Source organism: Saccostrea cucullata, unplaced genomic scaffold (assembly GCF_032062105.1).
Source record: "Saccostrea cucullata isolate Sc308-1 unplaced genomic scaffold, CSIRO_AGI_Scuc_v1 ctg2073, whole genome shotgun sequence".
Taxonomy (NCBI): Eukaryota; Metazoa; Mollusca; class Bivalvia; order Ostreida; family Ostreidae; genus Saccostrea; species Saccostrea cuccullata.
This window is the reverse complement of record NW_026928086.1, coordinates 299,315-318,928: the sequence shown is the minus strand read 5'-3', so window position 1 is coordinate 318,928 and position 19,614 is coordinate 299,315. Positions and strand designations below refer to the sequence as shown.

At 37.4% G+C, this 19,614-nt stretch overlaps 3 protein-coding genes across 3 annotated transcripts; 2 read left to right on the top strand and 1 right to left on the bottom strand.

The window, feature by feature from the left end:
* The first annotated feature begins 3,347 nt into the window (after positions 1 to 3,347).
* On the top strand, positions 3,348 to 5,922 carry LOC134276387 (autotransporter adhesin UpaG-like). Its single transcript, XM_062758649.1, has 2 exons — positions 3,348 to 3,821; positions 5,212 to 5,922. Exons 1-2 carry the CDS (start codon positions 3,348 to 3,350, stop codon positions 5,920 to 5,922), a joined length of 1,185 nt encoding a protein of 394 aa, XP_062614633.1.
* Positions 5,923 to 9,702: 3,780 nt separating this feature from the next.
* LOC134276386 (putative nuclease HARBI1) lies at positions 9,703 to 12,777 on the top strand. Its single transcript, XM_062758648.1, has 5 exons — positions 9,703 to 10,123; positions 11,430 to 11,542; positions 11,909 to 12,020; positions 12,151 to 12,340; positions 12,567 to 12,777. The coding sequence occupies exons 1-5, from the start codon at positions 9,703 to 9,705 to the stop codon at positions 12,760 to 12,762; spliced, it is 1,032 nt and encodes a 343-aa protein (XP_062614632.1). The 3' UTR covers positions 12,763 to 12,777.
* A 103-nt stretch (positions 12,778 to 12,880) lies between these two features.
* On the bottom strand, positions 12,881 to 15,146 carry LOC134276390 (uncharacterized). The gene is made up of 5 exons (XM_062758651.1): positions 14,694 to 15,146; positions 13,955 to 14,019; positions 13,719 to 13,865; positions 13,455 to 13,568; positions 12,881 to 13,351 (listed from the first exon to the last, which is right to left on the bottom strand). The coding sequence occupies exons 1-5, from the start codon at positions 14,906 to 14,908 to the stop codon at positions 13,095 to 13,097; spliced, it is 798 nt and encodes a 265-aa protein (XP_062614635.1). The 5' UTR covers positions 14,909 to 15,146; the 3' UTR covers positions 12,881 to 13,094.
* Positions 15,147 to 19,614: the final 4,468 nt, after the last annotated feature.

Here is a 19,614-nt window from a genome sequence, read left to right as displayed (position 1 = left end):
AGCGAAATCGTTGGTGAACTGTGCTGCATGTTGCGGTTCTTATGACAATGCAAAATTAATCATTAATCATTACTTTGTATGTCCAGATAGGATTTATTCATCTTTTGTATTTTTTATTATCTTTTGTGTAAAAGGGGAGGAGTGTAATGTGTTTGAATTGGGATCGGGCTCGGGGTACTAAAAAACATAGAAGAGAAGCTTCGGGAATAAATGTCGCATGTTTATCATGTTTTGACTTTTTGGGCCAAGACTAGTGAATATATTACATCGCTAAAAATTGATTGCGTTTAATTTGTAATAGCTTCTTTAATGTTTATTTTAAAATCGCTAAAATAACATCTCGCTAAAAATAAATAACCAGTTTTTAAGGACAAATCGCTAAATTTGCGTCTCGCTATAATTTCCACTTAAACGGTACTCATCAATATTGGTGCCTACCTTTAATCTAACCACGGTGGAGCATTGAATTCAGGATGCAATGCAGTTGAGGCAGGTGATTCAGAAGGCGGCTCAGACGGAGAATCAAATATAAGTTTGTAAAAAGATTCCCTAGTGTCTGGATATGAATAATAAAAATATTAAATTATATAAATACAATGCAAAAGCTACAGATTCCAGACTACCTCTCAAAACATTTTACCAGATGGTAAACATGACAACTATGAAGGGAGAAATCCTGCAGTTTATTTCAGTTAAAACCTAAGAGATTTCAGTTAATTTGTATAATAAATTTTTCATACATTTATAATGTATGAAAACTGTCATACTACGTTCCTGTATTGAAAAATGTAAGACCTACCTTCGTTGGGATCATTCATAGATGTTCCAAACTCCTTGGACCTAACATAAGTATATTCCTGTCCTGTGTTCCTCCTCCTCACTTGGATTTTAACTCTGAATTTAAACAGAGCATAATAATTCGAACTTCACCAGATTTAAGTTTGAAACGGTAAACAGAAAATAAAATACCTTACTTTAAAATTACATAACAACTTGCTAGCAATTTAAAAATTGGAAACCTGTGATTATTTTTAAAATTGTATTTTCTACATATTTTTCAAATTGTTGTGAGGTCTCATTAAATTTATTCTATAATAAATCATCTTAATTGTGATAACGCTTCCCAAGTTTGTCAGCGGGCAAACTTTCCACAGGGATTTTTTTACGGGTCGTAGGGGGCCTGTATGAGGCCCCTTTCCCAATGGTAAAAAGTGTGTATTTTTCCCAATTTCATTAAAGCAAATTCCTAAAAGAGAATCCAAACAAACAAATCGGTTTAAAAATGTTAAAACTCAGTAATAAGTATGATAAAAATGTTGTTCCAAATAAAAATCTAAAAGGCGTTCTCCAAAAACTGATTGACTGAATGTAAAATTAGTCAAAGAAATACATTGCGAGTAAAAAAAAAAACCCTTCGTACTTGAATTTATATAGAAAAATGTTAAATATGAGATTTTTCCCAATTTTAACCAAATGTCACTATTTTTCCAAATGGAAAGGCCCAGGTCCTTGTTTTCAAGACCTAGAGAAAACCTTGTTCCATCTGTACAGATCTATTGTTTTGAAATATCCAGCTTATTGTTGTTCTATCGCAATATTTTTGTCTCGAATGACACAGAAAAGACCGACCGGGTTACGTATATAGCTGACTGTCTTCAAAAGAGAATATAATCGATAAAAATTAATTTGCATACCTGTATTATTAATTGAACTCCGTCTGAATTTCACATAATATTCACGATATTTTCTTTTAAACTCCATTTTACTTTGTACCCGCCGTCTTAGCTAAATTCTCTTTACACAAGATCAATTCGGACCAAGTTACTTCATGAACATATAGGACGTCATCGGTGTGTGACAATATACAAATATGGACTCGATGTAGGACAATATGCATTTATAATGACCCAGGCTGACAGATATTGACCTCAGATACATGGGTCATTATAAATGCATATTGACCGTGCATTGAGGTCATATTTATTATATTATATAAATAATATTTTCCCAAATTTATTAATTCAATGTTTATCTTCCTAATGTTTTAGTCGCCCGCATGGCGCATTTGTTGGAGCGTCTGCTCTAGAGTCGCGAAGTAAGGAATCAATCCTTACGTCGCGGGTTAGAATCCCACTGCGGGACATGGAGACCGGTCCTTCGGATCAGACCGTATAAACCGAGGTCCCGTGTCGCAGTAGGTGCTGGCACGAAAAAGATCCCTCCCTGCTCAATGGCCCCGAGTGCCGAATAAAGGATAAAATTTGCAGCTCTCCACCGCGGCAAATGGTGGCGTCTCCATATGAGTGAAAAATGCTCGAGAGGGACGTTAAACAATATCAATCAATCCTTATGTTTTACAGAGATATTATTAACTATAAATAAGTTGAATGTAAATGTTTCAGAATTTATTGAATGTTACTCAGAGGTACATTTGTACTTGTTTCGGAAATAAATTTTAACCCACAGCATGATAATAACGCAAGATATCTATCTCTGAATAACACAGAGTACCCCCTCCTCAGATTGAGAATCGCACTTACATTTGCAGAGGAAATTATATGCACAGACAAAATATAAATACCCATTTCTTCTAAATATGATAAGATACAATCATACATGGCACGCTCGTCTTTATTTTCCTTAGTCTTCGTAATCGCGGAAACACCCTCAAAACGCTATAGTCGCCTCCCTTACAATCTTTGTATTTTGATTGTGAAAATGCTTTTAATTAATAACACAGGTGAAGGATATAACAAATTACCATTCGAAATCATCTTTGCTACTCCTACACAGAAAGAGTTCACAGATTTCGTTTCAGTTTTTTAAAATCTACATTGAATACACAAATGTATCTGTAAAGTAGCGGACAAGTAAGACTGTTGGGTTGTAGGTAGGTAGGGAGGTAATGTGTGTTTATGGGACCTATTAGTGACGGTCTGTGAACGAGTGGTGCCAATGGTTGAAGTATTGTGTGAGCGAGTTGTGTCAATGGGAGTAGTAACATTGTGTGAAGGAGTGGTGACAGTGGTTATAGTAACATTGTGTGAGCGAGTGGTGACAGTGGTTATAGTAACATTGTGTGAGCGAGTGGTGTCAGTAGTTATAGTAACATTGTGTGAGCGAGTGGTGACAATGGTTATAGTAACATTGTGTGAGGGAGTGGTGACAGTGGTTATAGTAACATTGTGTGAGGGAGTGGTGACAATGGGAGTAGTAACATTGCGTGAACGAGTGGTGTCAATGGGAGTAGTAACATTGTGTGAGGGAGTGGTGACAGTGGTTATAGTAACATTGTGTGAGCGAGTGGTGGCAGTGGTTATGTAACATTGTGTGAGGGAGTGGTGTCAATGGGAGTAGTAACATTGTGTGAGGGAGTGGTGTTAATGGGAGTAGTATTGTGTGAGGGAGTGGTGTCAATGGGAGTAGTAACATTGTGTGAGGGAGTGGTGACAGTGGTTATAGTAACATTGTGTGAGCGAGTGGTGTCAATGGGAGTAGTAACATTGTGTGAGCGAGTGGTGTCAATGGGAGTAGTAACATTGTGTGAGCGAGTGGTGACAGTGGTTATAGTAACATTGTGTGAGGGAGTGGTGACAGTGGTTGTAGTAACATTGTGTGAACGAGTGTTGTCAATGGGAGTAGTAACATTGTGTGAGGGAGTGGTGTCAATGGGAGTAGTAACATTGTGTGAGGGAGTGGTGTCAATGGGAGTAGTAACATTGTGTGAGGGAGTGGTGACAGTGGTTATAGTAACATTGTGTGAGGGAGTGGTGTCAATGGGAGTAGTAACATTGTGTGAGGGAGTGGTGACAGTGGTTATAGTAACATTGTGAGCGAGTTGTGTCAATGGTTAAAGTAACATTGTGTGAGCAAGTGGTGTCAATGGCAGAAGTAACATTGTCCAGGGTATCACGTTTTTGAGTAGACTCAGTCATGTACTGTATAGTGTACTGGACTAAGCCGTATGTGTTAGTACACGATCTGAGGACACATTATAATTTGCAATTGAAGTTTGTGCATTTTGTTTGTGTCTCTTTGTGAATGCAGAGAAAGGTCCAGACTTGTGAGTGTTGACGGAAAACGAAGTAGTCGCTTTTGTCATGAGGTCGGTTACGTTGTGACGAAGCGAAGTGTTGAAATCTAGAGTCAATTGAAAAATGCAAGTCAACAGTGAACAAAAATAAAAAAGTTAGAAAACACAAAAAAAGAATGTACTTACCCATTTCGTTTTGTGATGGTGTTGTCATTGTGACTGTAGTGAGTTCTGAAAAATGAGAAATTAAGATATCTACAAATCGTAAAACGTGAAAGTATTATCCCAACTGCCTTTCACCTAAAACGGGGAATGTAATAAATTTACTCAATAAGTGAAATATTGAATATAGGTAACATACCAGGACAGACAGGTTCATCTAATAGAAAGTCGCAAGGCATTGTGTCATTTCCTGGGAAAAATCAGATCAAAGATCTATAATTTTGCAGCCTTAGCTAAAATCTTGTGGTTTTGATTGGCTTGAACTGACAGTGGGCGGAGTTTTTCCCACGGCAAGTGTATATGATTACATCAGCTAGGCTCATTCGTAACTACTTGGCCATTTTTCCGGAAGAGAAATAAAGTTATTTATCGTTCACGGAAATGACCGAGTAGTTACGATTACAGTCAGGCTCTATTTTTGAAAGGGGGGGGGGTATTTAAGGAATGCATTATTTTTTACTTGATTTTAGTGACATTTTACGAGAAAGGGAGATTGAGAAATAGAGAATGTACATATACCTGGACATTGAAGACTTTCGTTTGTTTAGTCCAACATGACAATTTCCTTTACATTAAGATCATCAGTAAAATTATTTAAAAGGAAAAAAAGGAAAGAAAATATGAATAATTTAAGTACGTTTGTATTAGATAAGCGAGTGAAATAGAAATGGGTTGAAATGAATGGAAAAATTTGATACTGTCGTCAAATGACATGGTTAAATTTGTTTCACTGATTAAGTTTGACATCATTAATGAGATAATCTGGAAATATCATCGTACCGACCCGTATGACTGTGAAAAATATGTCAGGTCACCGTGATCTCATTAGAAGGTGATGATTTCAAAATTCGTTACACCCTCTTGCTATAGTTATTGTATGAAAAGTTATTTTTAAAATATCTACCCAAACAATGTAAAGAATCACATGGTTATTTTTTTTTCTTATAAATACTGAGGGAAACACCTCAGAACTTCACTCTGGTTCTACTCAAACTGAGGGAAACACCTCAGAACTTCACTCTGGTTCCACTCAAACTGAGGGAAACACCTCAGAACTTCACTCTGGTTCCACTCAAACTGAGGGAAATACCTCAGAACTTCACTCTGGTTCCACTCAAACTGAGGGAAACACCTCAGAACTTCACTCTGGTTCCACTCAAACTGAGGGAAACACCTCAGAACTTCACTCTGGTTCCACTCAAACTGAGGGAAACACTTCAGAAATTCACTCTGGTTCCACTCTAACTGAGGGAAACACCTCAGAACTTCACTCTGGTTCCACTCAAACTGAGGGAAACACCTCAGAACTTCACTCTGGTTCCACTCAAACTGAGGGAAACACCTCAGAACTTCACTCTGGTTCCACTCAAACTGAGGGAAATACCTCAGAACTTCACTCTGGTTCCACTCAAACTGAGGGAAACACCTCAGAACTTCACTCTGGTTCCACTCAAACTGAGGGAAACACCTCAGAACTTCACTCTGGTTCCACTCAAACTGAGGGAAACACTTCAGAAATTCACTCTGGTTCCACTCTAACTGAGGGAAACACCTCAGAACTTCACTCTGGTTCCACTCAAACTGAGGGAAACACTTCAGAAATTCACTCTGGTTCTACTCAAACTGAGGGAAATACCTCAGAACTTCTCTGGTTCCACTCAAACTGACGAAAACACCTCAGAACTTCACTCTGATTCCACTCAAACTGAGGGAAACACCTCAGAACTTCACTCTGGTTCTACTCAAACTGAGGGAAACACCTCAGAACTTCACTCTGGTTCCACTCAAACTGAGGGAAATACCTGAGAACTTCACTCTGGTTCCACTCAAACTGAGGGAAACACCTTAGAACTCCACTCTGGTTCCACTCAAACTGAGGGAAACACTTCAGAACTTCACTCTGGTTCCACTCAAACTGAGGGAAATACCTGAGAACTTCACTCTGGTTCCACTCAAACTGAGGGAAACACCTTAGAACTCCACTCTGGTTCCACTCAAACTGAGGGAAACACCTTAGAACTCCACTCTGGTTCCACTCAAACTGAGGGAAACACCTCAGAACTTCACTCTGGTTCCACTCAAACTGAGGGAAACACCTCAGAACTTCACTCTGGTTCCACTCAAACTGAGGGAAACACTTCAGAACTTCACTCTGGTTCCACTCAAACTGAGGGAAATACCTGAGAACTTCACTCTGGTTCCACTCAAACTGAGGGAAACACCTTAGAACTCCACTCTGGTTCCACTCAAACTGAGGGAAACACCTTAGAACTCCACTCTGGTTCCACTCAAACTGAGGGAAACACCTCAGAACTTCACTCTGGTTCCACTCAAACTGAGGGAAACACTTCAGAACTTCACTCTGGTTCCACTCAAACTGAGGGAAACACTTCAGAACTTCACTCTGGTTCCACTCAAACTGAGGGAAATACCTGAGAACTTCACTCTGGTTCCACTCAAACTGAGGGAAACACTTCAGAAATTCACTCTGGTTCCACTCAAACTGAGGGAAACACTTCAGAACTTCACTCTGGTTCCACTCAAACTGAGGGAAACACCTCAGAACTTCACTCTGGTTCCACTCAAACTGAGGGAAACACTTCAGAACTTCACTCTGGTTCCACTCAAACTGAGGGAAATACCTGAGAACTTCACTCTGGTTCCACTCAAACTGAGGGAAACACCTTAGAACTCCACTCTGGTTCCACTCAAACTGAGGGAAACACCTTAGAACTCCACTCTGGTTCCACTCAAACTGAGGGAAACACCTCAGAACTTCACTCTGGTTCCACTCAAACTGAGGGAAACACCTCAGAACTTCACTCTGGTTCCACTCAAACTGAGGGAAACACCTCAGAACTTCACTCTGGTTCCACTCAAACTGAGGGAAACACTTCAGAAATTCACTCTGGTTCCACTCTAACTGAGGGAAACACCTCAGAACTTCACTCTGGTTCCACTCAAACTGAGGGAAACACTTCAGAAATTCACTCTGGTTCTACTCAAACTGAGGGAAATACCTCAGAACTTCTCTGGTTCCACTCAAACTGACGAAAACACCTCAGAACTTCACTCTGATTCCACTCAAACTGAGGGAAACACCTCAGAACTTCACTCTGGTTCCACTCAAACTGAGGGAAATACCTGAGAACTTCACTCTGGTTCCACTCAAACTGAGGGAAACACCTTAGAACTCCACTCTGGTTCCACTCAAACTGAGGGAAACACTTCAGAACTTCACTCTGGTTCCACTCAAACTGAGGGAAATACCTGAGAACTTCACTCTGGTTCCACTCAAACTGAGGGAAACACCTTAGAACTCCACTCTGGTTCCACTCAAACTGAGGGAAACACCTTAGAACTCCACTCTGGTTCCACTCAAACTGAGGGAAACACCTCAGAACTTCACTCTGGTTCCACTCAAACTGAGGGAAACACCTCAGAACTTCACTCTGGTTCCACTCAAACTGAGGGAAACACTTCAGAACTTCACTCTGGTTCCACTCAAACTGAGGGAAATACCTGAGAACTTCACTCTGGTTCCACTCAAACTGAGGGAAACACCTTAGAACTCCACTCTGGTTCCACTCAAACTGAGGGAAACACCTTAGAACTCCACTCTGGTTCCACTCAAACTGAGGGAAACACCTCAGAACTTCACTCTGGTTCCACTCAAACTGAGGGAAACACTTCAGAACTTCACTCTGGTTCCACTCAAACTGAGGGAAACACTTCAGAACTTCACTCTGGTTCCACTCAAACTGAGGGAAATACCTGAGAACTTCACTCTGGTTCCACTCAAACTGAGGGAAACACTTCAGAAATTCACTCTGGTTCCACTCAAACTGAGGGAAACACTTCAGAACTTCACTCTGGTTCCACTCAAACTGAGGGAAACACCTCAGAACTTCACTCTGGTTCCACTCAAACTGAGGGAAACACTTCAGAACTTCACTCTGGTTCCACTCAAACTGAGGGAAATACCTGAGAACTTCACTCTGGTTCCACTCAAACTGAGGGAAACACCTTAGAACTCCACTCTGGTTCCACTCAAACTGAGGGAAACACCTTAGAACTCCACTCTGGTTCCACTCAAACTGAGGGAAACACCTCAGAACTTCACTCTGGTTCCACTCAAACTGAGGGAAACACCTCAGAACTTCACTCTGGTTCCACTCAAACTGAGGGAAAAACCTGAGAACTTCACTCTGGTTCCACTCAAACAGAGGGAAACACCTGAGAACTTCACTCTGGTTCCACTCAAACTGAGGGAAACACCTTAGAACTCCACTCTGGTTCCACTCAAACTGAGGGAAATACCTCAGAACTTCACTCTGGTTCCACTCAAACTGAGGGAAACACCTCAGAACTTCACTCTGGTTCCACTTAAACTGAGGGAAATACCTCAGAACTTCACTCTGGTTCCACTCAAACTGAGGGAAACACCTTAGAACTCCACTCTGGTTCCACTCAAACTGAGGGAAACACCTTAGAACTCCACTCTGGTTCCACTCAAACTGAGGGAAACACCTTAGAACTTCACTCTGGTTCTACTCAAACTGAGGGAAATACCTCAGAACTTCACTCTGGTTCCACTCAAACTGAGGGAAACACCTCAGAACTTCACTCTGGTTCCACTCAAACTGAGGGAAACACCTCAGAACTTCACTTTGGTTCCACTCAAACTGAGGGAAACACCTCAGAACTCCACTCTGGTTCCACTCAAACTGAGGGAAACACCTCAGAACTTCACTCTGGTTCCACTCAAACTGAGGGAAATACCTGAGAACTTCACTCTGGTTCCACTCAAACTGAGGGAAACACCTTAGAACTCCACTCTGGTTCCACTCAAACTGAGGGAAACACCTTAGAACTTCACTCTGGTTCCACTCAAACAGAGGGAAACACCTCAAAACTTCACTCTGGTTCCACTCAAACAGAGGGAAACACCTCAAAACTTCACTCTGGTTCTACTCAAACTGAGGGAAACACCTCAAAACTTCACTCTGGTTCCACTCAAACTGAGGGAAATACCTCAGAACTTCACTCTGGTTCCACTCAAACTGAGGGAAACACCTCAGAACTTCACTCTGGTTCCACTCAAACTGAGGGAAATACCTCAGAACTTCACTCTGGTTCCACTCAAACTGAGGGAAACACCTCAGAACTTCACTCTGGTTCCACTCAAACTGAGGGAAACACCTCAGAACTTCACTCTGGTTCCACTCAAACTGAGGGAAACACCTCAGAACTTCACTCTGGCCCCGCCGTCACCAACATCCCTCAACTCAACACTCAGCCTCAACTCTGAGGTTTTCCCTCAAATATCTCACCTCACCCTCAAGTCACCGTCACCAAAAAAAATTGAGGGATTATCCTGAGGAAATCCTCAAATATTTAGGGATAGCTTCATAGCAACCTTAAAAATTTCCTCAAGCAAATTTAACATGGCTGGCAGACGTCGTAGACGACGTAGGTTTCGGAGATATCGCAATCGACCGTCAAAAAGGGTGATACGAGATCGACTGAACCCCTTAGAAGCCTACACAGACGATGAACTTTTTGACCGCTATCGATTTAGACAGGCTTCAGTCGTGTATTTACTGGGCTTGATAGGTGGGACTTTGATAGATAGTACAAAAAACAATGCCTTACCTCCGCTCTTACAGCTCTTCGTGTGTCTGAGGTTCTTTGCGACAGGCGCCTATCATAAACTGATAGGTGATAGCATGAATGTGTCTGAGTCAACTGTCGGTAGATGCTGTAGATCAGTCACTAATGCCATCCTTACTGTAAGACAACAATTCATTGTTTTCCCTAGAGACGAACAAGCACGGAAAACGAAGCAAGAGTTCATCAAAATTGCCGGTATGTTGTTCGTCGTTTTGTTTTCTTTTCTACTTTCTCTTTCAAAACTTACATGTAGGAAGGATAACTCGTTCTTTTCGATTTCGTGCATGTACAGGGTGTTTCACAATATATGTCACACATCTAAAGAACACAAGCTACATATATTATATATCATTTTAATCAGCATTTATTCAATTTTTGTATGAAGACACAGTTATAACTCAAATGCAAGATTTGTAAATTATAAATGCCAAATGGACCCGATTCAGGCAATAATTAATATTTTTATTAAAATATTATAAGAATGTGTTTTTATGAGCAATTTATTTTTCTTTAATTTTACATTCTCATAAAATGCAGTGATTGTCGATTAGCGACGATATTTGTTTTGAAGCAAGGACTGGTAGAGCGGAAACGCTGATTGAAAATAGTATTCGCCGACTCAAATTCGTTTTAATCTCAACTAACCTTGAAAATTCAATGTCCACCATGAGTATGCTACAAGTGCATCCTATCCACCAAAATAGGGACTTCGATATGTGTATAATTTGACAAATATTCGAAGAAAATAACATTGCTTATGCATGCGACCATTCAATTGTTAAAGAGATCTCGAGTTATGCATGAGATGAAGGATAAAATGTTACGATAGTATTATGCAATCTCCATAATTCACATCTTATACTATTTTATTTTTGGAAATTATAAAATTTTAAATATTGGCTATAATATAAAGACGTTGCAGTGGCAGATCTAGCAATTTAAAAAAAGAGAGAGGGGGGGGGGGGGGGTCCAGGTGTCCAACACTCATGCATAAAAGCACTTCAAACCTGGCAACACCGAGTTTTCAACGGTTATATGGGGGACTTTGACAAGCCAGAAACAAACAAACAAACAAACAATTAAAACAAAAACACAAACAAGCAAGCATTAGATGTACATGTAGCTATAATTCGCTGGGATCTTCCATTGGTTTCAAAGTGAAACATTGTGTGGTAGTCCACCCAGGGCTGGCATTGCATGTCATTTGACGGTACTCGGAGGAAAGCATATTAAACAATGGAACTCTATTTGACCCCCTCCCCCCCCCCTGCACGATTTAAAAGATTTAATAAATCATTTTTTGTGTATGGCGATGGGCCTCTACCCCGACCTCAAACTGCCCCCCTCCCATAGCCTTTACAAGATCCCACCTCTGCTAATGACTATGTTTTTTTAAAGGGATGTCATATCTATATATATATGTACTATTTTTACCACACATTGTAAGTTAGACAATAAATAAAAACTTAAACACTATACATTGTAAAAAAAAATTACACAGGATTCCCGAACACACTGGGATGCGTTGATGGAACATTCATTAGAATTATGGCTCCAACTGAAAATGAACCGGATTTTGTGAATAGAAAGGGATTCCATTCTTTGAATGTACAGGTCAGTATTTTATTTCTTCTTTATTTTATTTGTTGTTTTATCTCATATCAAATGCTTCCAATGTTGAAGTTATAGACTATTTAATCAAAACATCAGTGATGTGAGCGTCGTATTTGAAAGGGGCAGCCAATGAAAAAATCTATTCCCCTGAAAAAAGGACTTGATAAGCAGAATTTTATATTAAAAGTCCTAATTACTAAATCATATTTAGCTGACTATACTGCAACAAAAAGTTGCCTCCCACACCCCTTCTGATGCTACGAGACTACATATCAATATTATTTTTATTTAAATTCTTTAACTCTGCAGCATATGCAATTTATCAGCCATCTTAAAAAGTTAGGGTTTCATTTTGATTTCAAATAGATGGTTTGTGATGCCAACTTCCAATTCACGAGTGTGTGTGCCAGCTGGCCCGGTAGTGTCCATGATAGCAGGATTTGGCGGGAATCCTTCCTTTGTCGACAATTCGAAAGAGGTAAACAACTTTATTTATATTTTACTAAAAAATATTGATACATTTGTTTATCGATGGAGAAGGGAAACAAATTTGAAATGTTGAAGGTTATTATTCAATAAATTCAATTAAGAAACTCTTGTACGTTTAGGTGAACACAATGGCATTTTGTTGGGCGATTCTGGATACCCCTGTCGACGCTATTTAATGACACCATACCTCAACCCGCAGACAAACGCTCACCAACGATTTAATGCATCTCTGTGTCGAACCAGAGTTCTTATTGAGCAAAGTTTTGGAATTCTGAAACGGAGGTTTTCCTGTCTTCAAGGAACTCTGAGGTAAAGAAGCTTTGCATTATTTAGATGAAATACATGCAACTTCTAAAAAACATATTTTGCTATATTCAGTAAATAATACCCTCTATAATTTTTTAACAGATAAACCGTCTAAATATTTCATATTGGCTCCAACTAAAATAATTGACAGCCATCTCTTGGGGACTACCACAATCAAAATACATCTAATTAAGTAAAAATTCAAATCTAATTTGATTTTTTTTTACAGAACGGCCCCTGAACAGGCAGTAGCATACGTTGTCGCTTGCGTCATCCTTCATAATCTTGGGATTCGAACTGGTGATGTGATGGATAGATTGGACCAGCAAGAGGATGCATTTGATCCGACGGCCCACCAAGTTGTATGCAATTCTCCAGAGGGAAGTCACTTGCGAGACTATATCGCACAGACGTATTTCGGGTAGAGCTACATCTAGGTATGCACATATTCATAAACACTTGCATATTTTTGAATTCATAATACCGAAGACCACACAACTTACGTGTATGTATACATTCAACCAATGACAAATGATTACCGGGTATTAATATAACAATCATTGTGCTGATAAATTTTTTTTGTCTATTTCAGGTCATTTTCAAGTGGTTGACGGTTTATAGTGACATATGTTTCAGAATTTCATTTGATATACTGAAGTACATGCGTTTATTTATTGTTTAAAAAATAAATATTTCACATTTACTGATCCCAATTCAAGAGTTTGTGATCTATTCAGAGCCTCTCAAATGTAGTTGGTCATTGACAAACAGGGTTTATGATGAATTCTGGAAATTCAGAACTTAATTTACACAATAAATATGATTTTTTAATCTCAAGCATTTCAATCTCCGTTTGCAATTTTTTCTCCTCTAAGGCTAATTTCTTTTGTTCTTGGACAAGCTTGTTTATTTGTTGTGTCAGCTTCTCATTTTCAAGTTTACTATTTTTTATCTCTAGATCATCCAAGATCTCTCGTGGTACCATCTTCCTCTTCTTTTCCTTAGGCCGTACATCTTTCACAAAAAATATAAATGCAAATATATACACTGTACTTGCGTATGTACCATTTTATCAAAGATTAATGTTAATATATTTTCAAAATGATAGGTATCTTACCTGAATTTGTATTAAATGATAAACTTAAACCGGAGCTCTTCGAGGATGTTGAAGCATCACCGGTTCCTTCAACAACTGCTGCTAACTCTTGTGTTTGGATGGATGTTATTGGTTCTAAAATTACAAGGCACATGTATATTAAATGTTTAAAGTTTTCCGCGGCCCCAAAATATGACATCTTTTTTAATCTTAACTCTACTTGAGATGGACAATTTTACTCTGGCAAAGTTCTACCTCTTAAATAAGTGACATTATTTAAATTACCATCGGTATCTATGCTTCCCACCAGGCCAACAATGTTGGGTCGCGTATCCATTGCCTGATACAACGCCTCCTCTGCCTGAGTGAGGGGCGCTGATGGTGGACCACCCCCAGTCTTGGGCCTGCGTATGTCATCGATTTTCTCTTTTGCTACAATTGATGGCGATTTTCATTTCTCATTGATAAATATTTCTAAAAAATACTTTGCTCAACTCTATAAAAAAGTAATAATATTTTACCTCTCTGTTTGATGTTATCATACTTTTTGTAGATGGAGTCAGATGTTCTGTCGTTTTTAAATTGTCTGTATAAATGAAATTTAAAACAAAGCATTGATAAATTCTAATTTGTGTTTGACAAATTTGACATCTCATTTTAATAGTGTAACTTTTTTTTTTAAATATTATAGTGGATAATCACATAGAATATACTTAAACATAATTATATTTTGTTTATTTAAATAGTTATATTTTTGTTTTGTTTATTAAAAAAAATATTTTGTAGTCATTTATATTCGTTTTCTTGTACATCCTAATTTGAAAAAAAATCTGTAGGATGGTCAAATTATTTCCCCCCATTTGGGACTTGATATTTGATTTTAAAATGAATTTCTTTAATCCCCAATATTATTAGTGTCTGAAGCCGCGGCCTGAAGTGGTTTGTACCTATATTTGAGCCCCCACCCGCTTTCATCGTTTATGACCAGAAATGGTATATAATACACGACATAACGGTGTAACCAACATAATAATTATGTGATGCTGTTTAAGAAGAGATTTTATTAAATTAACGGAGGAATTTTGATTAACCGTGGGCATTTACGGTTACGGCAGAAAACATTGTCAGTATTAATTTAGGACTGGAATATACTGGGATAAAATTTGTGTTTACACCTACAAAGGGAGATCACAGCGAGAATCGTCTGGTCATGGTCAAAACAAAAAGTAAGTGAATTCAGATTGATATAACAGTACTTACAAATTCAGTGTGTCAGTGATGGACTTCCAAGTTTCTTCTTTTACCTTTCCATGTTTCCCTTTAACCCCCGCCCCTTTCATCTTTCCAAATAGTTGTTGTTCGAATTTTAAAACCTCTTCAATTAAAGTTATCTCCTCCTCGCTGGTCCAATTAGCCCCCCGTTTCCTTTTACCCCCTGATATCAACCCAATTATGTCTTTCTCAGCCATTTTCATACAAAATAACACACAGACGACAGATATTTATTGCGTAAAATCATTACGTAAAAATTCCGCGAAAGTGCGCGATGTTATTGATGTAACACCTCAACTGAGTTGAGGGAAAAAAAATCACCTCTATTGAGGTGATACTCAGTCTGTTTGGTGACGGTGAATTGAGGAAATCCTCAGTTAGGGAAACCTCAAGGGGTTTGAGTTGAGTATTGAGGGTGAGGTTGAGGAATTTTGGTGACGGCGGGGCCTGGTTCCACTCAAACTGAGGGAAACACCTCAGAACTCCACTCTGGTTCCACTCAAACTGAGGGAAACACCTCAGAACTTCACTCTGGTTCCACTCAAACTGAGGGAAACACTTCAGAAATTCACTCTGGTTCCACTCAAACTGAGGGAAACACTTCAGAACTTCACTCTGGTTCCACTCAAACTGAGGGAAACACCTCAGAACTTCACTCTGGTTCCACTCAAACTGAGGGAAATACCTCAGAACTTCTCTGGTTCCACTCAAACTGAGGAAAACACCTTAGAACTCCACTCTGGTTCCACTCAAACTGAGGGAAACACCTTAGAACTTCACTCTGGTTCCACTCAAACTGAGGGAAACTCCTCAAATCTTCACTCTGGTTCCACTCAAACTGAGGGAAACACCTCAATACTTCACTCTGGTTCCACTCAAACTGAGGGAAATACCTCAGAACTTCACTCTGGTTCCACTCAAACTGAGGGAAACACCGCAGAACTTCACTCTGGTTCCACTCAAATTGAGGGAAACACCGCAGAACTTCACTCTGGTTCTACTCAAACTGAGGGAAACACCTCAAAACTTCAGTCTGGTTCCACTCAAACTGAGGGAAACACCTCAGAACTTCACTCTGGTTCCACTCAAACTGAGGGAAACACTTCAGAACTTCACTCTGGTTACACTCATAACAGGATGGCATCATACAAGTAAGTGTATTTTCATTAAAACTTGCGCGATTTTTTTTTTTTTAATGAAAACTTTTATTATTTTCTTTTTTTTTAAGTTGCACTTGTGAAAAAAGAGATTTTGAAACTCCTGAATTATATCATGGAGGATATTAAAACTATGGAGTGTCCGTGAGGTATTATTTTTTTTCTTTCTTTTTTTTTTTTTTTTTTTTTTTTTTTTTTGGTTTTGTTACCGTTTTTCTGCTTATTTTTTATTTTAGTTTTAAATTAAATCAGTATGAATCATTTACTTGAGATGTGAATATTTTTTTTAGAATAGCCTTACGTTTACATAAGAGGAAAACGTTTTTCAGGTATTGAGATTATATAATTACGTGTGAAGAAATTTAGTGGTTTTTTTTGTACTCACACTTTATTAATTTTTATAATTTATTAATTTTTTTTACATTTAGTCTGTAAATTTTATTTCAGTACGCCTGATGTTTCGTGAGTGTATTAATTTAATCCTTACTTTAATAATTTCCTCATTTTTATTTATTTTTTACGTACTTAACGAGAAAAAAAAAGGGGAAACAAAAATTAATTTTGTTTTAAATATTTTTTATTAGTCCGGTGGGGGAAAAGTCCAACAGAAATGTGTTAGTATTTTACAAGAGTATTTCTAATCCCTTTTTTTTATTTTGGAAAAAAATAAAATTACGCAGAAAAAAGGATCACAAAAGTATTATTAAAATATAGTCAGATAAATAAATAGTTAGATAATACAAATAGATATCTTTTTTTTTCCTTTTAGACCGCCAAACGCACCACGACGTCCGCCGTTAGTATTTTATACTTTTCTTAAAAAAATTATTGGGATTCCTTTAAGCTAATACATAATTTTCTTAAACGTTTATTTCTTTATTAAATATATATACATATGGATTTACTTTATCTTTCATTTACTGATTATTGTAATGATTTATTTTCAGCCGTCTTGTGATGGAGATCATAAGCGTAGAAGAGTAGGTTTTCTTTTTTTAACGTCAAGTGTAATAATCTTATAGAAATTATATGTAGTCTGACGGTATTGAGAAAATGTTATTATTATTTTATAGTTCGGATAGTTTGGTGCAACTACTGAACGATAGCACCTTTGATGAGGAACAGTAAGCAAATCTCTCTCTCTCTCTCTCTCAGCTACTGACTTAACTACTCAAATACAGTAAACATTACTTTAAAAAACATTTCAGAAACGAGTCAATGACGGTAGAAGTTATGGAAAAAAATGAGGAGAAAAATGAATGTGAGTCTCTCTCTCTCTCTCACCCACACACTCCGTCACACATATACATATACATCCTCTCTCTCTCTCTCTCACACACACACTCTCTCACACATACACACACAAACACACATACTTATATTCAATTGTGTACTATATGTCTTTTTTTTTGTAGAAAGAAGAAAAGAATCGCGTATACATTGTAATATCGCGAAAAGAATAAAAATCTAGAACTCAAAATGATAATATTTTGTTTGTGTTATTATAAAAACTATATGTGAAGTTGGAAAAAGGCTTCATGAAAGAATGGTTGTAAAATGAATGAGGAGACTGATGAAATGAATGAGGAGACTGATGAAATGAATGAGGAGACTGATGAAATGAATGAGGAGACTGATGAAATGAATCTACGTTTATATTATGACAAAGAAAAATGAAATGAAACAAGAAATAACAAAATAAAGTGTTGTTACTTGATGTGATCAAGTAATATGGGAAATCTTTTGCATATAGTGGAATGATTCTGATTTACACTAGAGTAAATAAAATAAATATGTTAAAATCTGTCTTATTGTCCCCCGCTTTCGCGAAAGCGAGGGACATTAAATCTCATTCGTCTGTCCGTCCGTCTGTCTGTCTGTCAGTCTGTCCGTCCGTCACAAAAACTTTAACCTTGCCCATAACTTTTGATTTAGTGGAGCTTTGACTATCATATTTCACATGTGTATTCTTTGTGACAAGACCTTTCTTTGGGTACCACTAAATTTGACTTTTTGACCTTGACGTTTGACCCACTTTTACACAAAAATTCCAAACATTTACTTTGGTCATAACTTTTGAATGGTAGGAACTAGGACTTTTATATTTCATATATGTATTGTTTGTAGCAAGACCTTTTATTGGAAACCAACAACTTTGACCTTTTGACCTTGACCTTGGAGATTTATGTACTTATGAAAAAAACTTTAACTTTAACCAAAACGTTTGAATGGTTAGGGCTAGGGCTTTCATACTTCACATACGTAATCATTGTAAGAAGAACTTTCATTAAATACCAAGAACTTTGATCATTTGACCTTGACCTTGGAGTTTGATCTACTTTTAAAAACAATAACCTTGGTTACAACTTTTGAACGGTGGATACTAGGACTTTCACATTTTACATATGTATTCTTTGTGGCAAGACCTTTCATTGGATATCATCAATTTTGACCTTGACCTTGGAGATTTGTGTACTTACGAAAAAATTTTAAACTTGATCAAAATTTTTGAATGGTAGGGGCTAGGGCTTTCATACTTCACAAATGCAATCCTTGTGAGAAGACCTTTCATTAAATACCAAGAACTATGATCCTTTGACCTTGACCTTGGAGTTTGACCTACTTTTCAAAAACTTTGACCTTAGCCACAACTTTGGAACAGTAGATACTGGGACTTTCGTATTTCACATATGCATTCTTTTTGGCAAGACCTTTCATTTGATACCAACAACCTTGAGCTTTTGACCTTGACCTTGGACATTTTTGTACTAATAAAAAACTTAAATCTTGACTATAACTTTTGAATGGTAAGGACTAGGACTTTCATACTTCAAATATGTAATCCTTATGAGAAAACTTATGGATACCAAGAACTTTAACCCATTAACATTGAGTTCAATGATGATTTCTAAATAAATGACAAATGATAGGGTGTTCATATTACACTCAATACATCATAAAAAAATGACATTTCACCCACAATGACACCGAAAGCGGGGGACCACAATTCCTTGAATTTGCTTGTATACATTAATTTTATAATTTTAATTTCACTTTAAAAAAAGAATAATTTTTACTGATATTTGACAGGTTATAACAAATTTATTTTCTAAAAAAAACACTAAGAAAGTGTACGAAGGATCCTATAACCATTGAATAAAAAATAGACCTCAATGAAAAATTGATATTCTTATTTTATTTTCATTCTTTTTATTTTTTTGAATATGTCTATTATATTAAACAAAGGATTATCAGATTAAATTTAGAAAGAAAAGAAATTAAAATTGTATTCTTTAATTCAAATGTCGACTGTTATTTATTCTATTGATTTCGTGAGTCTATTATACTCTGTATATGTATTTTAAAAAAAAAAAAAGACTATTTCGAAATCTCTCTTGGTAACAGACTGTTCTTTACGGATGATAGCTGACAACCAATAGAATTTGTCAGTAAAAAATAACATCACTGAAAATCGTATAAAATATCTACATATTTATTTCTTGAGTAGGGGCCATAAAATTCATAATTTTAGAAGAGGCATTTAGTTTTCCTATTACCTAGGAGCAGAGATGAAGATTTTCAAAGAATTCATGTATTTTAACAATATAATCAATAGAGCCCCCCCCCCTCCCCCCCAAATACCTGAACCCTTGACCCTGGGGCCACAAAATTCACAATTTTGGTAAAAGCACTCTTACTAATCATAACTATGCACTTATTTTGTTTATTTAATACCTAGGAGCAGAGATGAA